Here is a 16,962-nt window from a genome sequence, read left to right as displayed (position 1 = left end):
ACGAATCCGACTAGAAACCATGAGGTTGTGGGTTCCATCCCTGGCCTTGCTCAGCGGGTTAAGGATCTGGCGTTGCCGTGAGCTGTGGTGTAGGTCGCAGACGCGGCTCGGATCCCTCATTGCTGTGGCTCTGGTGTAGGCCTGCGGCTACGGCTCTGATTAGACCCCTAGCCTGGGAACCTCCATATGCCACGGGAGCGGCCCAAGAAATGGTAAAAAGACCGAAAAAAAAAAAAAAAAAAAAAGCAAATGGTAAGATCGTATCCCTTATAAACACAAATGAATCAACTGCAACAAATAGTAAGAGAATCCAGTGAGATCCAATGAGGGTATCAAATTAACAAATATTGGTGGTTTTCATGTATACTTCAGCAATCGAGTAGAAGATATAAGAAAAAGGAAACCACATTTATAGTTGTAACAATATAGATGAAATGCTCTTCTGGGCATGGGCGTAAAACAATGAACAAAACAAGTCCTGTCCTCATAGAACTCATAACTTGTGGGAACTAGAGTCCCTGATGTTTTGCAAATAAGAAAATGTCTTTTTTTTTTTTAACTTTCATATTTGGTTGATAGTTGATTGTGTATAAAATACTTGAGCCATACTGTCTTCCTCAGAGGTTTTTGTAGACAGTTCTCTGAAGTCTTTAGACAGTCCTCTACTGTCTCCTGGCTTTGAATGTTTCTTGGAGAAATTCAAAGCTTGCTTGTTTTCCCTCATAGGTAACTTGATTTGTTTGCCTAGTTGCCTGTAGGTTTCTTTTTCTTTAAAGCTTGAGAATTTTATGAAACTTATTGATCAGTCAATATCAGTTTTTCCTCTAAACTTGTATATTCCTGGTTTTTGGTGCTTATGGTATTATATAGATCTGATGCTGGTTCCTTTCATAACTATCATTCTTCATCTTTGAATAAGATTATTTCCTGGTGGACCCACTATGCACAGAAGGAGAGTGTTGAAGATTGTCCAGAAAAATGCTCTGAGCTAGTAAGAAGCCTCTATTGTTTTGTGTTGCAAGTTGGTTTGCCTTTTACTTCTTCTGAATCAGAGATTGTCAGTTGTATACTTCCTCTAGCCCTCAGTATATCTTTCTGCCCTCCTATGCCAACAGTTTGCTTATACAAGAATAATGGCTATTTGCATCTCCTTATTGAAATCTGCCTTCCCTGCCATTTAACAAGGTCAGAAAAAGACCATTATATTCCTGCCACCAGTCTCAACACATCTGGATCCCATTGTTGCAAAAAATAATTCATTTATTCTGCCCACAGGATGTGCCTTCTGTTTTGGAGAATTCTATTCACCATGTTTTCCGTCTGAGATAAGAAAGAACAGCCACTCTCTCTGGGTTTCTTCCCTACCACCTGGTTCAATGTGTCCTCTGGTCTTTCCTTACACTCTAGAATTGGGGTTGAACTGTCTTTTCATTTTATTGAAGATGTATTTCCTTTTTCTGTTTCTTCTTCATATTTGCAGAGAGGAGAGGAGACAGAGGTGATAAATTCTACTATATTGAAACAAGAAGTCCTCTTCTATATTTGATCTTGTGGATCACCTTTCTTGGAAATGTCTTCTTTGTTCCTCTCTAAAGGATTCTGATTTCTCCTCAGTTTCTGATTACTGTTTATTTCTTATTCCTTTATGAACTGTGTTTTACATGACTCCTTTTCTCCAGGCCTCACTGAACATTTTCCAAAATTGTCCTAAATTACATAACTCCCTTTTACGAGACTCCTTTTTCCTTTATGTGCTGTCGTAATATAGCTGTGTTCATGCCTTTAAATCAGTATATAAATCCAGAAGTGGCAACATTGGAATATGTACCTTTAATGTCTCTAGTGTTGTAAAATTCTTCACATCTTTGCCTTTGATTATGAGTGTTCTTATCTGCCTTGGTTCTAGCAGTTATTTAAATTTGAGCCTGATTTCTAATAAATGGTCCCCAACATTTCCAACCTACATAAATCTTCCCCATCTCTGAGCTAACTTTCTAGTTCTACTAGAGTGACTTGGAGTCTGAAAACATATATAAGATAGTACTGTGTTTTATATATTTTCAAACTTTGATGTTGGAGACTTAAATTATTAACCCACCATGAGAAAGTAGTCTGTGTCTTATTCTTCATGTAAATGTTTCATGAATTGATTATTGTTGAGCTATATTTGGGGAGGTTTTTCTTATTGTTTCTGTTATTTTAAAATATTTACTGGCGTTCTTCTGTGACACATTGGGTTAAGGATCTGGCATTGTCACTGCAGTGGCTTGGGCCACTGCTGTGGTGCAGGTTCAGTCCCAGGCCTTAGAATTTTTTTGTTTTTTGTTTTTTTAGGGCCATACCTGTGGCATTTGGAAGTTCCTGGGCTACGGGTCAAATCACAGCTGCAGCTGCCAGCCTAACTCCACAGCCACGGCAACTCAGGGTCTGAGCTGTGTCTGTAATCTATACCTCAGCTCACAGCAATGCTGGATCCTTAATCCACTGAGCAAGGCCAGGGATCAAACCCTCGTCCTCATGGATAGTAGTTGGGTTCATTACCGCTGAGCCATGATGGGAACTCCCATGGCCTGAGAACTTCTGTATGCTGTGGGTGTGGCCAAAAAATTTTTTTTACTTAAAAACCTTCGAAGTAAGTCCAGGAATTCAAGTTAGAGTGAAAAGAAACCCGTCAGAGCTGCATGAAATGTGTTGAAATCTTAAGCTGTATGTGAAGCATTTATTTAATAAACGAATGAATGAGACAGACAGTACCTTAAAAGTCTTTTTTCTTTCTTTCTTTCTTTTATTTTGTCTTTTTAGGGCCACACCTGCGACATATGGAGGTTCCCAGGGGTCATATTGGAGCTGTATCCCTGGCCTATGCCACAGCCACAGCTATGCCAGATCTGAGCTGCAATTGCAGCCTACACCACAGCTCATGGCAACACTGGATCCTTAACCCATTGGAGGCCAGGGATCGAACCTGCATTCTCATGGGTGCTGGTCCGATTTGTTTTCATGATAGGAACTCCAGTACCTTAAAAGTCTTAAGAGAAGGGCTGTAAAAAGACTAACAAGACTGATAAGGATTTTTGTTTGTTTTTAAGAGAGCTTGGCATTAAAACTATTTATAGATCTTAAGAGTTAGGAAATGAGAAAAACATAACAATATTTGGAGAGTAAAATTAGCATGACATGTTTGTGGAGTAAAATCATAAGCATGGCCTGATTGAGGGAGTGAGGATTGTAAATGGTTAATGAAATGGATGGTGGCTTATCTCATATAGAGTCAGAGAGATCTGAACTTTGCCAGCCTCATGCTGTCTTTTATGTTTTTAAAATGATTTGGGGAGTTCCTGCCATGGCTCAGTGGTTAATGAATTCGATTGGGAACCATGAGGTTGAGGGTTTGATCCCTGGCCTCGCTCAGTGGCTTAAGGATCCGGCGTTGCTGTGAGCTGTGGTGTAGGTTGCAGACGCAGCTTGGATTCCGCATTGCTGTGGCTCTGGCGTAGGCTGGCGGCTACAGCTCCAATTAGACCCCTAGCCTGGGAACCTCCATATGCCGCAGGTGCGGCCCTAGAAAAGGCAAAAAAAAAAAAAAGATTTTTCAATTTAATTTTATCCCTTTAATTACTGAAGCTATAGTTGTGCTTTTTGCGTGGTGGCATTAAGGTTGGAATGGTCGGTTACAAACAGAAGCTTATAAGATAACTGAATATAAAGGTTAAAAAATATCCAGTTATCTGAACTTTTAGTAACCCACAGTTGATGGAACTCCAGGAGTATGAAAAACCAGTGTAGAGCTAACAGTGTTGAAAAGAATGTTATCATTTTGGTTACAGTATGTCAGCCATGATGAAAGAACAAGAGTAAAACACAACAGGATTTGACGATGCTGTGCACATCTTATTGCATCTTATGTTAGTTTGTACCACTTTTCAGAAATTCCGAGATAGATCATTTGTTGAGATACATTCATGTGTTGTGAATCAGAATCCATCTTTTTTTTTTTTTTTTTTTTTTTTTTTTTTTTTTTTTTTTGTCTTTTGTCTTTTTGGTGGTTGTTGTTGTTGTTATTGTTGCTATTTCTTGGGCCGCTCCCGCGGCATATGGAGGTTCCCAGGCTAGGGGTCGAATCGGAGCTGTAGCCACCAGCCTACGCCAGAGCCACAGCAACGCGGGATCCGAGCCGCGTCTGCAATCTACACCACAGCTCACGGCAACGCCGGATCGTTAACCCACTGAGCAAGGGCAGGGACCGAACCCGCAACCTCATGGTTCCTAGTCGGATTTGTTAACCACTGCGCCACGACGGGAACTCCAGAATCCATCTATTTTAAAGATATTTATCAACTTAACACTTAAGGCTTTCAGCAACCATTGCTGATTATTGCCTAGATCCATTATTTTTATTGGAGATCTCTTTTTCTTTTATTAGCTGAAATTCTCTCATAAAGAACTCTCTTATCAAAAATTTTTTGGCCACACCTACGGCATGTAGAAGTTCCTGGGCCAGGGATTGAAACCCATGCCACAGCAGCCACCTGAGCCACTGCAACAGCATATCGTTAACCCGTTGTGCCACAAGAGAATTCTCTCATCAATTATCTGATTACCCTGAAATACAGTTTTTACAGGCCAAGAAAGATAAATACTCTGCTCAGTTTTTTTGTTTTTTTTTTGTTTTGTTTTGTTTTGTTTTTTATAGCCACATCTGTGGCATATGGAAGCTCCTGCACTAGGGATTGAATCTGAGCCACAGCTGGAACCTATGCAAGATCCTTTAACCTACTGCTCCAGGCTGGGGATTGAACCCCTGCCTCTGTAGCGACCCCAGCAGCTGCAGTCAGATTCTTAGCCCACTGTACAGCAGTGGGAACTCCCCTCAATTCATTTTTTACTGCTTGCTTTGTTATAATTGTTGATATATCATTACTACTGAGTGAAAAAGAGACTGTTAATTACATATCCTTGTATAACTTTTTGTCATTCATAGAGTTACTGCTTGCCCAGTTTTTCTGCTTGCTTTGTTTTTTTTTTAATCTATTTTTAATTTTAACGAGCTCTCAAAACCATTATTTAAATAAGGATCCATCAGTGTCATTAGTGTACTGCACATTAATGCATGAAAGGATAAGAGGGAAATTCTAAAATTCTTATAGTTAAGAATTTTTGATGTTTTTTGAATAGGAAACATATTGTACTGTAATTGTTTGATTAGAACCTAGGAGTTTTTTATGTAGTCCAAAAGCCAGTTCTGTGGGTCTTTTATATTTCATTTTCCCATCTCCTACCTGGAGTACATGCCAGCATCTGTGAGGCTAAGCAACAGAAAGGGGCTGGAGGTGTCATTATTCAATAAGTAAATGTTCAAGTAATTCTTACTTTTTTAGTAAGAAGCCTTTCCTCTGGATCTGCTTCACTTATTCCCATGTCCGTAGCCTTTCCTTTTCCTGCTTGGATGGTGGATATTTGGCTACTTCCTGTGTGAACTCAGAAGTCATGGTGTTTTGGTCAAGGTTCGGTTACAGAGAAAAGAATGTACTGTCTGCTGATTTAAGAAGGAAGAAATTTATGTAGAGTTAATATCCTACAGAATTTTGGGGAGGATGAAGGACAGACTATAGGATATCCTTTAGGAATAAGTTTCAAAGCCATACCACAGAAGTGAGCTGCTAAGTAGTTTCCTTCTATGATCAAGAATTTGCTTTTTGTTGAACCAGGAAAATGCCTGTAAACTTCCAAAGCTTGCCACTTCTGTCATAGCATCATAAGCAAAATGCCCACTTTTTCCCTCTCTTAATTCATTTCTAAATTAAAATGTTGTATGAAAAATCTGAATTACATCTAGAACACAGCATACAAGTGTGTCTAGGAAATGTAATTTTAATTGTCTCAGCCTCCTCAGAATGGAAAAATAGGAGTTCCCGTCGTGGCGCAGTGGTTAACGAATCCGACTAGGAACCATGAGGTTGCGGGTTCGGTCCCTGCCCTTGCTCAGTGGGTTAACGATCCGGCGTTGCCATGAGCTGTGGTATAGGTTGCAGATGCGGCTCGGCTCGGATCCCGCGTTGCTGTGGCTCTGGCGTAGGCTGGTGGCTACAGCTCCGATTCAACCCCTAGCCTGGGAACCTCCATATGCCTCGGGAGCGGCCCAAGAAATAGCAACAACAACAAGACAAAAAACAAACAAACAAACAAACAAACAAGCAAACAAAAAAGAATGGAAAAATATAGGAGGTTAGAATAGATCTTATGTAGGAGATCCATAATACTTGCCTCACAGAGTCTAACTGCTCCCTATTCAGACTGTAAATTAATCCTCCTTTTTTTCAGCCCCACTCTTATCCCTGACTTTTAAATAACTAAATACTTCAATTCTTGAGCTTTTCCAATGTTTTGTTGCCAAATCACTTTGTTGCTTGACATTTACATCTTCATAGCACAAAACTTGAATTTCCTAGCTCAACTGTCAGTTACCAATTCCCTGTATACCTTCTGTCTTCCAGTATTTTGTTGAAATCTCTTGTTTAGCCTTCTTTACATTCCTATTTCTTTTGTTCTTATGGATTGAATCTTTATTCTTTTATTGTCGCCTTAATGGAATTTTAGGAAGGAGTAAAGAAGTAAACACATACATAACCCATTCATTTAACCACAAATGTTAATTTTATCCCGTAGTCATTTGATTCCCTATGCAGTTGTTTTATGTATTTACCTTTTTATCTTAATTATTCTATTCATTTTACTGATTTCTCCCTTGTATGAGTACATTTTTAAAATCAGCCAAAGCAGCGAGGCCTATTAATGGCAGTTCTCTCTCCATGATATTATCTGTAAGAATTAATTTCTCATAAATGTTAGAAACTAGGGACATTTGCACTTTGGATTTCTTTCTTATTGGGAGACTAGAGCCAACATAAAAAATCAACCCCACCTTAGCAAATTTCTGAAATGTTATCAATAGTGCAGTAGTAGAAAAATTCAAAAGTAATAATTTTTGGTCCTCCATTTTAGAAGTTTGGGAAGTTGATGAACAGCTCAAGAAGCAACAGGAAACACATGTGAGGAAAGTCACATCCATCTCCAAGGAAACTCTAATTAAGGAAAATGTCATTGAATATAAAAATGTTGCAAAAATATTTCCTCTGAGCACAGACATTGTTACTTCAAGACAAAACTTCTACAAATGTGACTCACTTGATAAAGGTTTTGAACATACTTTAGACTTACTTAGTTATGAGAAAAGCTGTATAAGAGAGGGAAATTACGAATGTAATAAGTATAGGAAACCATTTTACCATTGCTCAACTCACGTTGTAACCTCCTTTAAGTGTGCTCAATGTGGGCAGGACTTTAGTCATAAATTTGATCTTATCAGACATGAGAGAATTCATGCTGGAGAGAAACCCTATGAATGTAAGGAATGTGGGAAAGCTTTCAGCAGAAAGGAAAATCTTATTACACATCAGAAAATTCATACTGGGGAAAAACCATATAAGTGTAATGAATGTGGAAAAGCTTTCATTCAGATGTCAAACCTTATTAGACACCAGAGAATTCATACCGGAGAGAAACCTTATGCATGTAAGGATTGTTGGAAGGCCTTCAGTCAGAAGTCAAATCTCATTGAACATGAGAGAATTCATACTGGAGAAAAACCCTATGAATGTAGGGAATGTGGAAAAGCCTTCAGCCAGAAGCAAAATCTTATTGAGCATGAGAAAATTCATACTGGGGAGAAACCTTATGCATGTAATGAGTGTGGTAGAGCTTTTTCTCGAATGTCATCTGTTAATCTACATATGAGAAGTCACACAGGGGAGAAACCCTATAAATGTAATAAATGTGGAAAAGCCTTCTCTCAATGCTCAGTATTTATTATACATATGAGAAGTCATACAGGTGAGAAACCCTATGTATGTAGTGAATGTGGGAAAGCATTCTCTCAGAGTTCATCCCTTACTGTACATATGAGAAATCATACAGCTGAGAAGCCCTATGAATGTAATGAATGTGGAAAAGCCTTCAGCCGGAAAGAAAATCTCATTACACATCAGAAAATTCATACTGGAGAGAAACCTTATGAATGTAATGAATGTGGGAAAGCTTTTATTCAGATGTCAAACCTCATTCGACACCAGAGAATTCATACTGGTGAAAAACCCTATGCGTGTACAGTATGTGGGAAAGCCTTTAGTCAGAAATCAAATCTCACTGAACATGAGAAAATTCATACTGGAGAGAAACCCTATCATTGTAATCAATGTGGAAAAGCTTTCAGTCAGAGACAAAACCTTCTTGAGCATGAAAAAATTCATACTGGAGAGAAACCATTTAAGTGTAATGAATGTGGTAAAGCTTTCTCTCGAATCTCATCCCTTACTCTTCATGTTAGAAGTCATACAGGGGAGAAACCTTATGAATGTAATAAATGCGGAAAAGCCTTCTCTCAATGCTCATTACTTATTATACATATGAGAAGTCACACTGGTGAGAAACCCTTTGAATGTAATGAATGTGGGAAAGCCTTCTCTCAAAGAGCATCCCTTTCTATACACAAGAGAGGTCATACAGGTGAGAAACGAAGAGTATACTAAATGAATAAAGGCCTTCTCTTAAATTCAATGCAATTTTTACTTGACTTTAAAATATCTTGGCATAATCTCCAAAACATGAACAAGATCTTTATGAAAAAATTGTAAAGCTTTATCAAAGGCAAAAGACGTGAGTAAATGCAGAGAAATACCATGGATGTAGATGGAAAAACCCAATATCATAAAATGTCTGTTCTTCCCCCAAATTAACCTATAGACCTAATACAGTTACAAACATCTAATAGGAATTTTCTAGGATCTTTACAAAATGGTTCTAAAATTCTTATGAAATAAGTCTATGGATTGCTGAAACAATATTGAAAAAGAATAGAGCAGACATACCTTCTACCATATACTACACATATTATGAAGTTATGGTCATAAAATGGTGTCTGGTATTAGTATATTAATGGGCAAGTAAAAAGGTTTTACAGAATAGAATGCCTAGAAGTAAACCAATGAATATATGCGAACTTGGTGTATATTAGGCACGACACCATGAATCAGTAGGAGAATGATGGCCTAGTTAATAAAAATTGTTGGAGTATTTTAATCTCCATATTAGGGAAAATAAAACTGTACACAACCTTACAACATATAAAGAAACAGAATTCCAAAAGATTTGAACACTGAAATCTCAAAGGCCAAACTGAACTTCTTGGGAGGAAATAGCAGGATATTCTCTATGACTTTAAAGCAGGGAGACAGTTTTTAAAAAGATCCTGCAGTTCTACTTTTGGATATACTTCCTAAAGAAATTCACAAATATGCATAATAAATAAATATATATATATATATCTGGATTGAAAATCTATATATGGAAGAGGTAATGATGAATAAAATGTGATACGCTCAAATAATGGAATGTTGAAAGTAATGAACTTGATCTATATTGTATAACTTGAGTAGTTATCTAAAATAATGTTGAGTGAAAAAGTCAAGATCCAGAGGAAACATAGTGTATAACATTCATGTAAATTGGAATGAAATCATTCACAAAAAATAGAACTATGTTTTTATTATTGAAATGTGTATGTAGAACTATCTTAAGTGCATTAAAATGGACATATACCAAATTATTGATAGTGTTGTCTCTGGCAGGAGATTAGGATTAAAGGTGTTGATCAAAGGGGACTTTTAGCTTTACTTGTAATTTTTATGCCTTAAAAAAAGATTGATAACATATAAAATAAATCTTAAAAGTTGATGCACAATGGTGATATCGATGTCTTGTCTATAGTGTTTTTATAGTTATTTCTCAGAATTTATGTGCTAGAGGAAGCCAGTGCCCATAGAAGAAAATGTTATAATGGATTCATATACCCTATCAGATGCTGAACTATTTTATCAAAAATATTTCTAGAAAATTAGTAGTTAAAAATGATAGTCCTGTTTACTATATAATATGAAATTAGTATGTTTTATCAGTCCTGTGATGCTTTTCCCCCAACGCACACTTGCACAGTTCTGAAATTAGGATTCAGTTTTTGACCAATTATATCTTAGAGTCAAGGAAGTATATAATTATTTATTAAAAATTTGAAAATCAGAGAAAAAATCCATGTGATAAATCAAATGTCATTTTATTTACTGTCATCATGGTCTAATGATCCCTACTCTCTTAGTAGGGATCTTGCATTATCTGACAGCTAATTTGTTGGATTCATGGCTTATGAGTTAGTAATATGTTTAGAGTCATTGTGAAGAGAGTAAGATTTTCCTGAGAAATTAACTCTGCAGTATTAGTCTTCTGGCCCTCTAAGTTTCCATACAACCAGGATAGGCATTAATATCATTGTTGATTATTACCATATTTTGAAACAAGAAAGCCTTTTATTTTCTTGAGGTTCCATAACCAATTATGTATAATTGTTTCAGTCAACTTAAGGATCATTTTATTTCTTCTACAAACCTTGATTTATCTACCTATCTAGTTTTGATTGGAAGCAGTGGTGGTCTAAGACCCTCAGCAGTATGTTCCTCTAAAAGGTCCCATTCTCTGCAACAATACGTGAACCAACCCTTACTTCAGGTAATTTTTTCATTATACCATCTCTACAATTTACATGATATACAGAAAACCATTAGTGCCTTTAAAATTAAAAAAAATTTTTTTTGGTTGCACCTGCAGGATGCAATATTTCCCAGGCCAGAGATTGAACCCAAGCCACAGCAGTGACAACACGGAATCCTTAACAACTAGGCTACCAGGGAACTCCATTTGTGTCATATTTTAGCTTCTACATGTAAAGGGATGTGTGGTATTTATCTTCTCATTCTGACTTACTTAGTATGATAATCTCTAGGTGTATCCATGTAGCTGCCAAAGGCATTATTTCATTCTTTTTTATGACTGAGTAGTATTCCATTGTATATAAGTACCACATTTTCTCTATCCTTTCCTCTGTTAGGTTGTTTCCATGTCTTGGCTATTGTGAATGGTGCTGTTGCTATGAATTATAGTTTTGTCTGATATGCCAAAGAGTGGGATTGCTCAATCATATGTCAACTCTATTTTTATGTTTTGAGGAACCTCCATACTATTTTCCATAGAGGCTGCACCAATTTATATTCTCACCAGGAAAAGCAGGAGTTCCCATTGTGGCTCAGGGGGTTAAGAACCCAGCTAGTATCCATGGCAGTGAGGGTTGGATCCCTGGCCTCGCTCAGTGGGTTAAGGATCTGGCATTGCTGTGGCTTCGGCATAGGCTAGCAGCTGCAGCTGTAATTGGTCGCCTAGTCTGCTGCACTGTGCTTAATGGCCAAAACATAAAAACAACCCAGATGTCCATCAACGGGAGAAAGTGCTTTACTCTCACAATGGAATACTTAATATATAGCAGTCAAAATGAGTGAAGTGCAATGATACAGCAAAGTAGCAAATCTTAGTGATGTGATAATATTAGAAGAAAACTAAATTCCAAAAAATCAATTAACTTTTAATCAAGTGAAAAATAATTAAATAAAAACATACTAATTTTTAGCAAAGCATACAGAAACAGTAAAACTGCATAAAGGTAAAATGAGAAACTGATGAACACAGGATTCAGGATGAAGATTACTCCACTGGGAGAGGAAGGGGGATGGGGAGAGTTTATATATAGTTATACATAAGCTTTTTATCAAGGCTATACATATTACACTGGGTGGTGGGTTCAGGATGCTTATAACATTTAAAATAACTACATTGGGAGTTCCCGTCGTGGCTCAGTGGTTAACGAATCCGACTAGAAACCATGAGGTTGCGGGTTCGGTCCCTGCCCTTGCTCAGTGGGTTAACGATCCGGCGTTGCCCTGAGCTGTGGTGTAGGTTGCAGATGCGGCTCAGATCCCACGTTGCTGTGGCTCTGGCTTAGGCCAGTGGCTACAGCTCCGATTCAACCCCTAGCCTGGGAACCTCCATATGCCGCAGGAGCAGCCCTCAAAAAGGCAAAAAGACAAAAAAATAAATAAAAAATAAAATCCACCTCTAAAAAAAATTTAAAAATAAGGAGTTCCCGTTGTGGCGCAGCAGTTAACGAATCCGACTAGGAACCATGAGGTTGCGGGTTCGGTCCCTGCCCTTGCTCAGTGGGTTAACGATCCGGCGTTGCCCTGAGCTGTGGTGTAGGTTGCAGACGCGGCTCAGATCCCACGTTGCTGTGGCTCTGGCTTAGGCCAGTGGCTACAGCTCCGATTCAACCCCTAGCCTGGGAACCTCCATATGCCACGAGAGTGGCCCAAAAAAATAGCAAAAAGACAAAAAAATAAAATAAAAAATAAAAAAATAAAATAACTACATTGATCAGTTTAGGATAAATTATTGTGTTGTAACAAACAGATACAAAGTGTTAGTGACTTACACAACAAAATTATTTCTCACTCATTCATGTCCATTGTAAACTGGCAGCTGGTCTGTCCCATGTCATCTTTATTCCAGACCTAGACTGAAGAAGTAGAACTTGTATAAAACATGGCAGTCTCAGGGCAGAGGGGATAGAGAGATGGTGAAACCATGCAACCGCTCTTAAAGCTTCTGCTCTGAACTGGCATGTGCCACTTTCACAAATTACCAAGACTGATATCAATGGGTAGAAAGCATAATCCTCTTCTAAGGAAGGGCCTAGAGAAAGGTGTTAAAAAGTATGTTACAGTGTCAAAGTCTACCATACTAACCAACTAAATAACCAAATCTGAATGGACAAGTGCCCGATCATGTGTAAAACCTGAAGTTTGTTATTAATATAACTGTGTGCATCTGAGGTAAAAATATCAAACAAAACCCAGCAAAACCAAAGTTAGAAGACATGGATCTGGTATCGACATTTCTTCTCAATAGAATTATATACCTTATAATTCTAGAGTCCAAATAAAGTCTTAAAAGTTCACTGAAAATAAAAAGCAGCTCTGAAAATAAATAAATAAATAAATAAATAAATAAATAACCCCCTACTTCCCAAGATAGGATGTCTGTAAAGTCAAAGTTTTCAGATGAAATTTTAATGGACGTTAATCATCCTATGACTTTCAAAGGGTTCGTTGGAAGTCTCCATTTCTGTTTAGACTATGTCTCAAGAATTACTAGGAAGGCCGTATAGGGTTTTGCTAAAGTAAGAAGGATGGGTACATGCTTTGTTTAAGCATGTTACATTGGGCATTCTCTTTGGATTTAATAGATTGGGCCTTGGAGTTTGCCCAAAGACAACCTCAATTTTGGTTAGTTTTGTCTGTGGGAAAATTTGATGGTTTTGAGGCCTGTAGACCAGGGAAATGGGGTCAAGAAGATCTCTAATAAGAGAGAATCCCACGTCCTATTGATCTACCCGGGCCAAGTGAGAAGTCGTTTCGCCGATAATTGAATGGAAATTGGGTGTGTTGAACCAAGTTGAAATGTAGAATGCAGAGGCCAGGATGCTTGGGGTAGAAGAATACTTCCAACTCAAGTGTGGGAATGAGGGAGACAAAACACAGAGGGGAGAGAGGAAATGAAGGAAGAGTCACTGCTACTTTAAGATTGAAACTTTTAAGGAGTTATGAAGGTTTCAGCACACTTGAAATCAAATAAATGTACTATTAAAAAAAACCCACATATGGGAGTTCTCGTCGTGGCTCAGTGGTTAATGAATCTGACTAGGAACCATGAGGTTGCAGATTCAATCCCTGGCCTTGCTCAGTGGGTTAAGGATCTGGCATTGCTGTGGCTCTGGTGTAGGCCAATGGCTACGGCTACAATTGGACCTCTAGCCTGGGAGCCTCCATATGCCGCACAGGAACGGCCCTAGAAAAGGCAAAAAGACCAAAAAAAAAAAAAAAAAAAAAAGCCCACATATGGAGTTTTTGCCATGGCAAATCGGAAACAAATCCGAGTAGGAACCATGAGGTTTCAGGTTCAATCCCTGGCCTTGTTCAGTGGGTTAAGGATCTGGCGTTGCCATGAGCTGTGGTATGGGTCACTGACGAGGCTCAGATCCAGCATTGCTGTGGCATAGGCTGGCAGCTACAGCTCTAATTTGACCCCCCACTCCCAGGAATCTCCATATGTCATGGGTGCAGCCCTAAAAAAAAAAAAAATCCCACATTACAGCCTATATTGAAATTATTTTTATATATTTTACATAAAATTGTGTTGTATTAATCTTGCCTAATTGAATTTTAGAGACATAAATGATAATTTTCACATTGTAGTTCTCATGTTTTAAAGCCTACACATAAGTCTGAAATACTTGTAAGCCCTTGAGTAGTCCACAGGTATCAGGTTATTTGCCCATTATAACTTCATCCTTTATTCTGTACCTGACTTGACTCTAAAACTTCCCCACCCACTTTCTTAATTACTAAAGGCCTTTTCTTTCTTTTTTTTTTTTTTTTTTTTTGGCTGCATCTCTGGCATGTGTAAGTTCCTGGGCCAGGGATCAAATCTGCGCCAAAGTAGCGACCCCAAGCCATTGCAGTGACAACACTCAATCTTTAACCCTCTGCACCACAAAAAGAACTCCCTAAAAGCCAAGACCAGCTCAGCAGGATGGGGCTGAAGAACGGGTGCTGTGAAACTTAAAGAAAAAAGTTAACATAAAACAAGACACAGAGACATTTATCTTAAGTAAAGGTGGGAACCGGGGCACTCAAGGTGTCAGGGACCAAGAGCACTGCCTCAAGAAACCACACTGTTTTCTTTGTGCTCTTTAGGATGACTGTCAAGTGAGGAGGGGCTATGGGTGGAGGATATAGGGTTTGTTTACTATTTTATAAGTTCTTTTATTATTTTAAAAGCCACTTAGCTGGTAAAAGGTTAAGCTTCTACTCTGACCTTTAGGCACATAACAATCATTAGCATTTGAGTTAGCTATGCATAGCATTCCAGAGAATCCTCACTGGCTTCCACAAATGGCATGCCTATTTGCAGCAACCCTGCAGTGCCTAGGTTTGCACCTTGGCTCTCTTTGCTAATGCATATTCTGCTAAAGATGGCTCATAAACCACTTGGCCATGAGTTCCTTCTTTCTTATCCCTTAGAGGACATATCATGCTTGTGCAGACAGTGTGCCAATCTGCACAGGTCTGGCTGCCTAGACCAATGCATTAGGTCCTCATTCAGCTGAACTTTAGGTCTTTGTTCTTAAGCTTAAGTCTTTTACCAGCACTGTGACTGTTTTTCAAGCAGGAAGATGGGATAAAGTTAAAGCAGGACAAGATGGAGTTTTCAGCAAAGAGGCTAATAAAATATTGTAGAGACATGTCTGGAGACACCTAAAGACCTTTAATTTCTTTTTTTTTTTTCACTCTTTTTTTAAAAATTGAGGTATAATTTACATATAATATAAACTCTTAAGTATGAATCATATGCATATAATTGTATCCCTCCCCCAGAGCAAGAAATAGAATATTTTCCATTTACTCAGAAAGTTCCCTTGCCTCCTTCCCAGACAATAGCTAGCATCCTCTTCTGAGGTAATCACTCTTTTGACTTCTATCTCCATAGATTATTTTTTATTTTTTTTATTTTTTTATTTTTTTTTAATTTTTATTTATTTATTTATATTTTTTGTCTTTTTGTTGTTGTTGTTGTTGCTATTTCTTGGGCCGCTCCCGCGGCATATGGAGGTTCCCAGGCTAGGGGTCCAATCGGAGCTGTAGCCGCTGGCCTACGCCAGAGCCACAGCAACGCGGGATCCGAGCCGCGTCTGCAACCTACACCACAGCTCACGGCAACGCCGGATCGTTTAACCCACTGAGCAAGGGCAGGGACCGAACCCGCAACCTCATGGTTCCTAGTCGGATTCGTTAACCACTGCGCCACGACGGGAACTCCTCCATAGATTATTTTTGCTTGATTTAGAATTCCATATAAGTGGAATCATACCATGTCTTTGGTATCTGGCTTCATTTGCTCAGATGTTGTGAGATTCATCCATGTTGTTATGCAGTAGTTTGTTTTTTGTCTTTGCTGAATAAGGGTATTCAGTTTGTTTATCAATCATCTGTTGATGAATAGTTGGGTTATTTCCAGTTTGGGGACCATTACAGATAAAGCTCCCATGATCATTTGTGTACAAGTCTTTGTGTAGATCTCTGTTTTCATTTCTCTTGGATAAATACCTAGGAGTGGATTGGCTGAGTCCTTTAGGTTGTATATATATGAAAGTTCTTAATTTTTGATAACTTAATTCTCAGTGTTTCATTTTCTTAGCTTGGCAACCCATGGAGACATTAGCCACAGTGGCAATTTCAACTGATAACTCTGTCACCAATACATACAGATGAATGTCCACTGCATCAGGCTTTGGGCAGAGCTCCAGTGTAAAAACTAAGGCAAAGCTTTAGCAACTGTTTCTGGGGCATAATTAAAAACTGTTTTAGTGTTCCCAGATAACCAGCTGCTCTTTCTCCTCTAATTAAATTTGACAACCAAAAGCAACATGAGCAGCCGTTATGTGATACCCCCGATATAGTCTCTGTTAAGTGAACTTGGCAGAGAGCTATACTATCACTGCTTCCCCATTCCAAAGTTGTTTTGGGTCAAATAAATTTATATTAGCCTTGGAGTTCCCTTTGTGGCACAGCAGAAGTATCCATGAGGATGTGGGTTCATCCCCTGGTCTTGCTCAGTGGATCCAGCGATGCCGTGAGCTGTGGTGTAGGTCATAGACCTGGCTCAGATCCTGCACTGCTGTGGCTGTGGTGTAGCTCTGATTCAACCCCTAGCCTGGAAATTTCCATATGCCGCAAGTTCAGCCCTAAAAAGAAAAAAAATTGTATTAGCAACTTTTGTGAAATTTTACTCTCTTGTTGCATGTTGGACTATAAGATCTCCTGTCATCTAGCTTGCAAAAGTGATTTCTACTACGTCTGGGATTTCCTTAAAGGGACAAATGCTGAAGATGCAAAATAAGTCACAAGTGTT

At 38.5% G+C, this 16,962-nt stretch overlaps 1 protein-coding gene across 1 annotated transcript in view; it reads left to right on the top strand.

The window, feature by feature from the left end:
- Positions 1-9,802, top strand: part of ZNF568 (zinc finger protein 568) — a 28,314-nt gene extending 18,512 nt beyond the window's left edge. Inside the window, 2 exon segments of the mRNA XM_021097146.1 lie at positions 7,003-8,399; positions 8,401-9,802. Of these exon segments, the coding sequence (XP_020952805.1) occupies positions 7,003-8,399; positions 8,401-8,466 (1,463 nt within the window). The 3' untranslated portion in view covers positions 8,467-9,802.

The sequence above is a fragment of the Sus scrofa genome, chromosome 6, assembly GCF_000003025.6.
Source record: "Sus scrofa isolate TJ Tabasco breed Duroc chromosome 6, Sscrofa11.1, whole genome shotgun sequence".
NCBI lineage: Eukaryota > Metazoa > Chordata > Mammalia > Artiodactyla > Suidae > Sus > Sus scrofa.
Note: the sequence above shows the minus strand (reverse complement) of the source record. Positions and strands in the feature narration are given on the sequence as shown.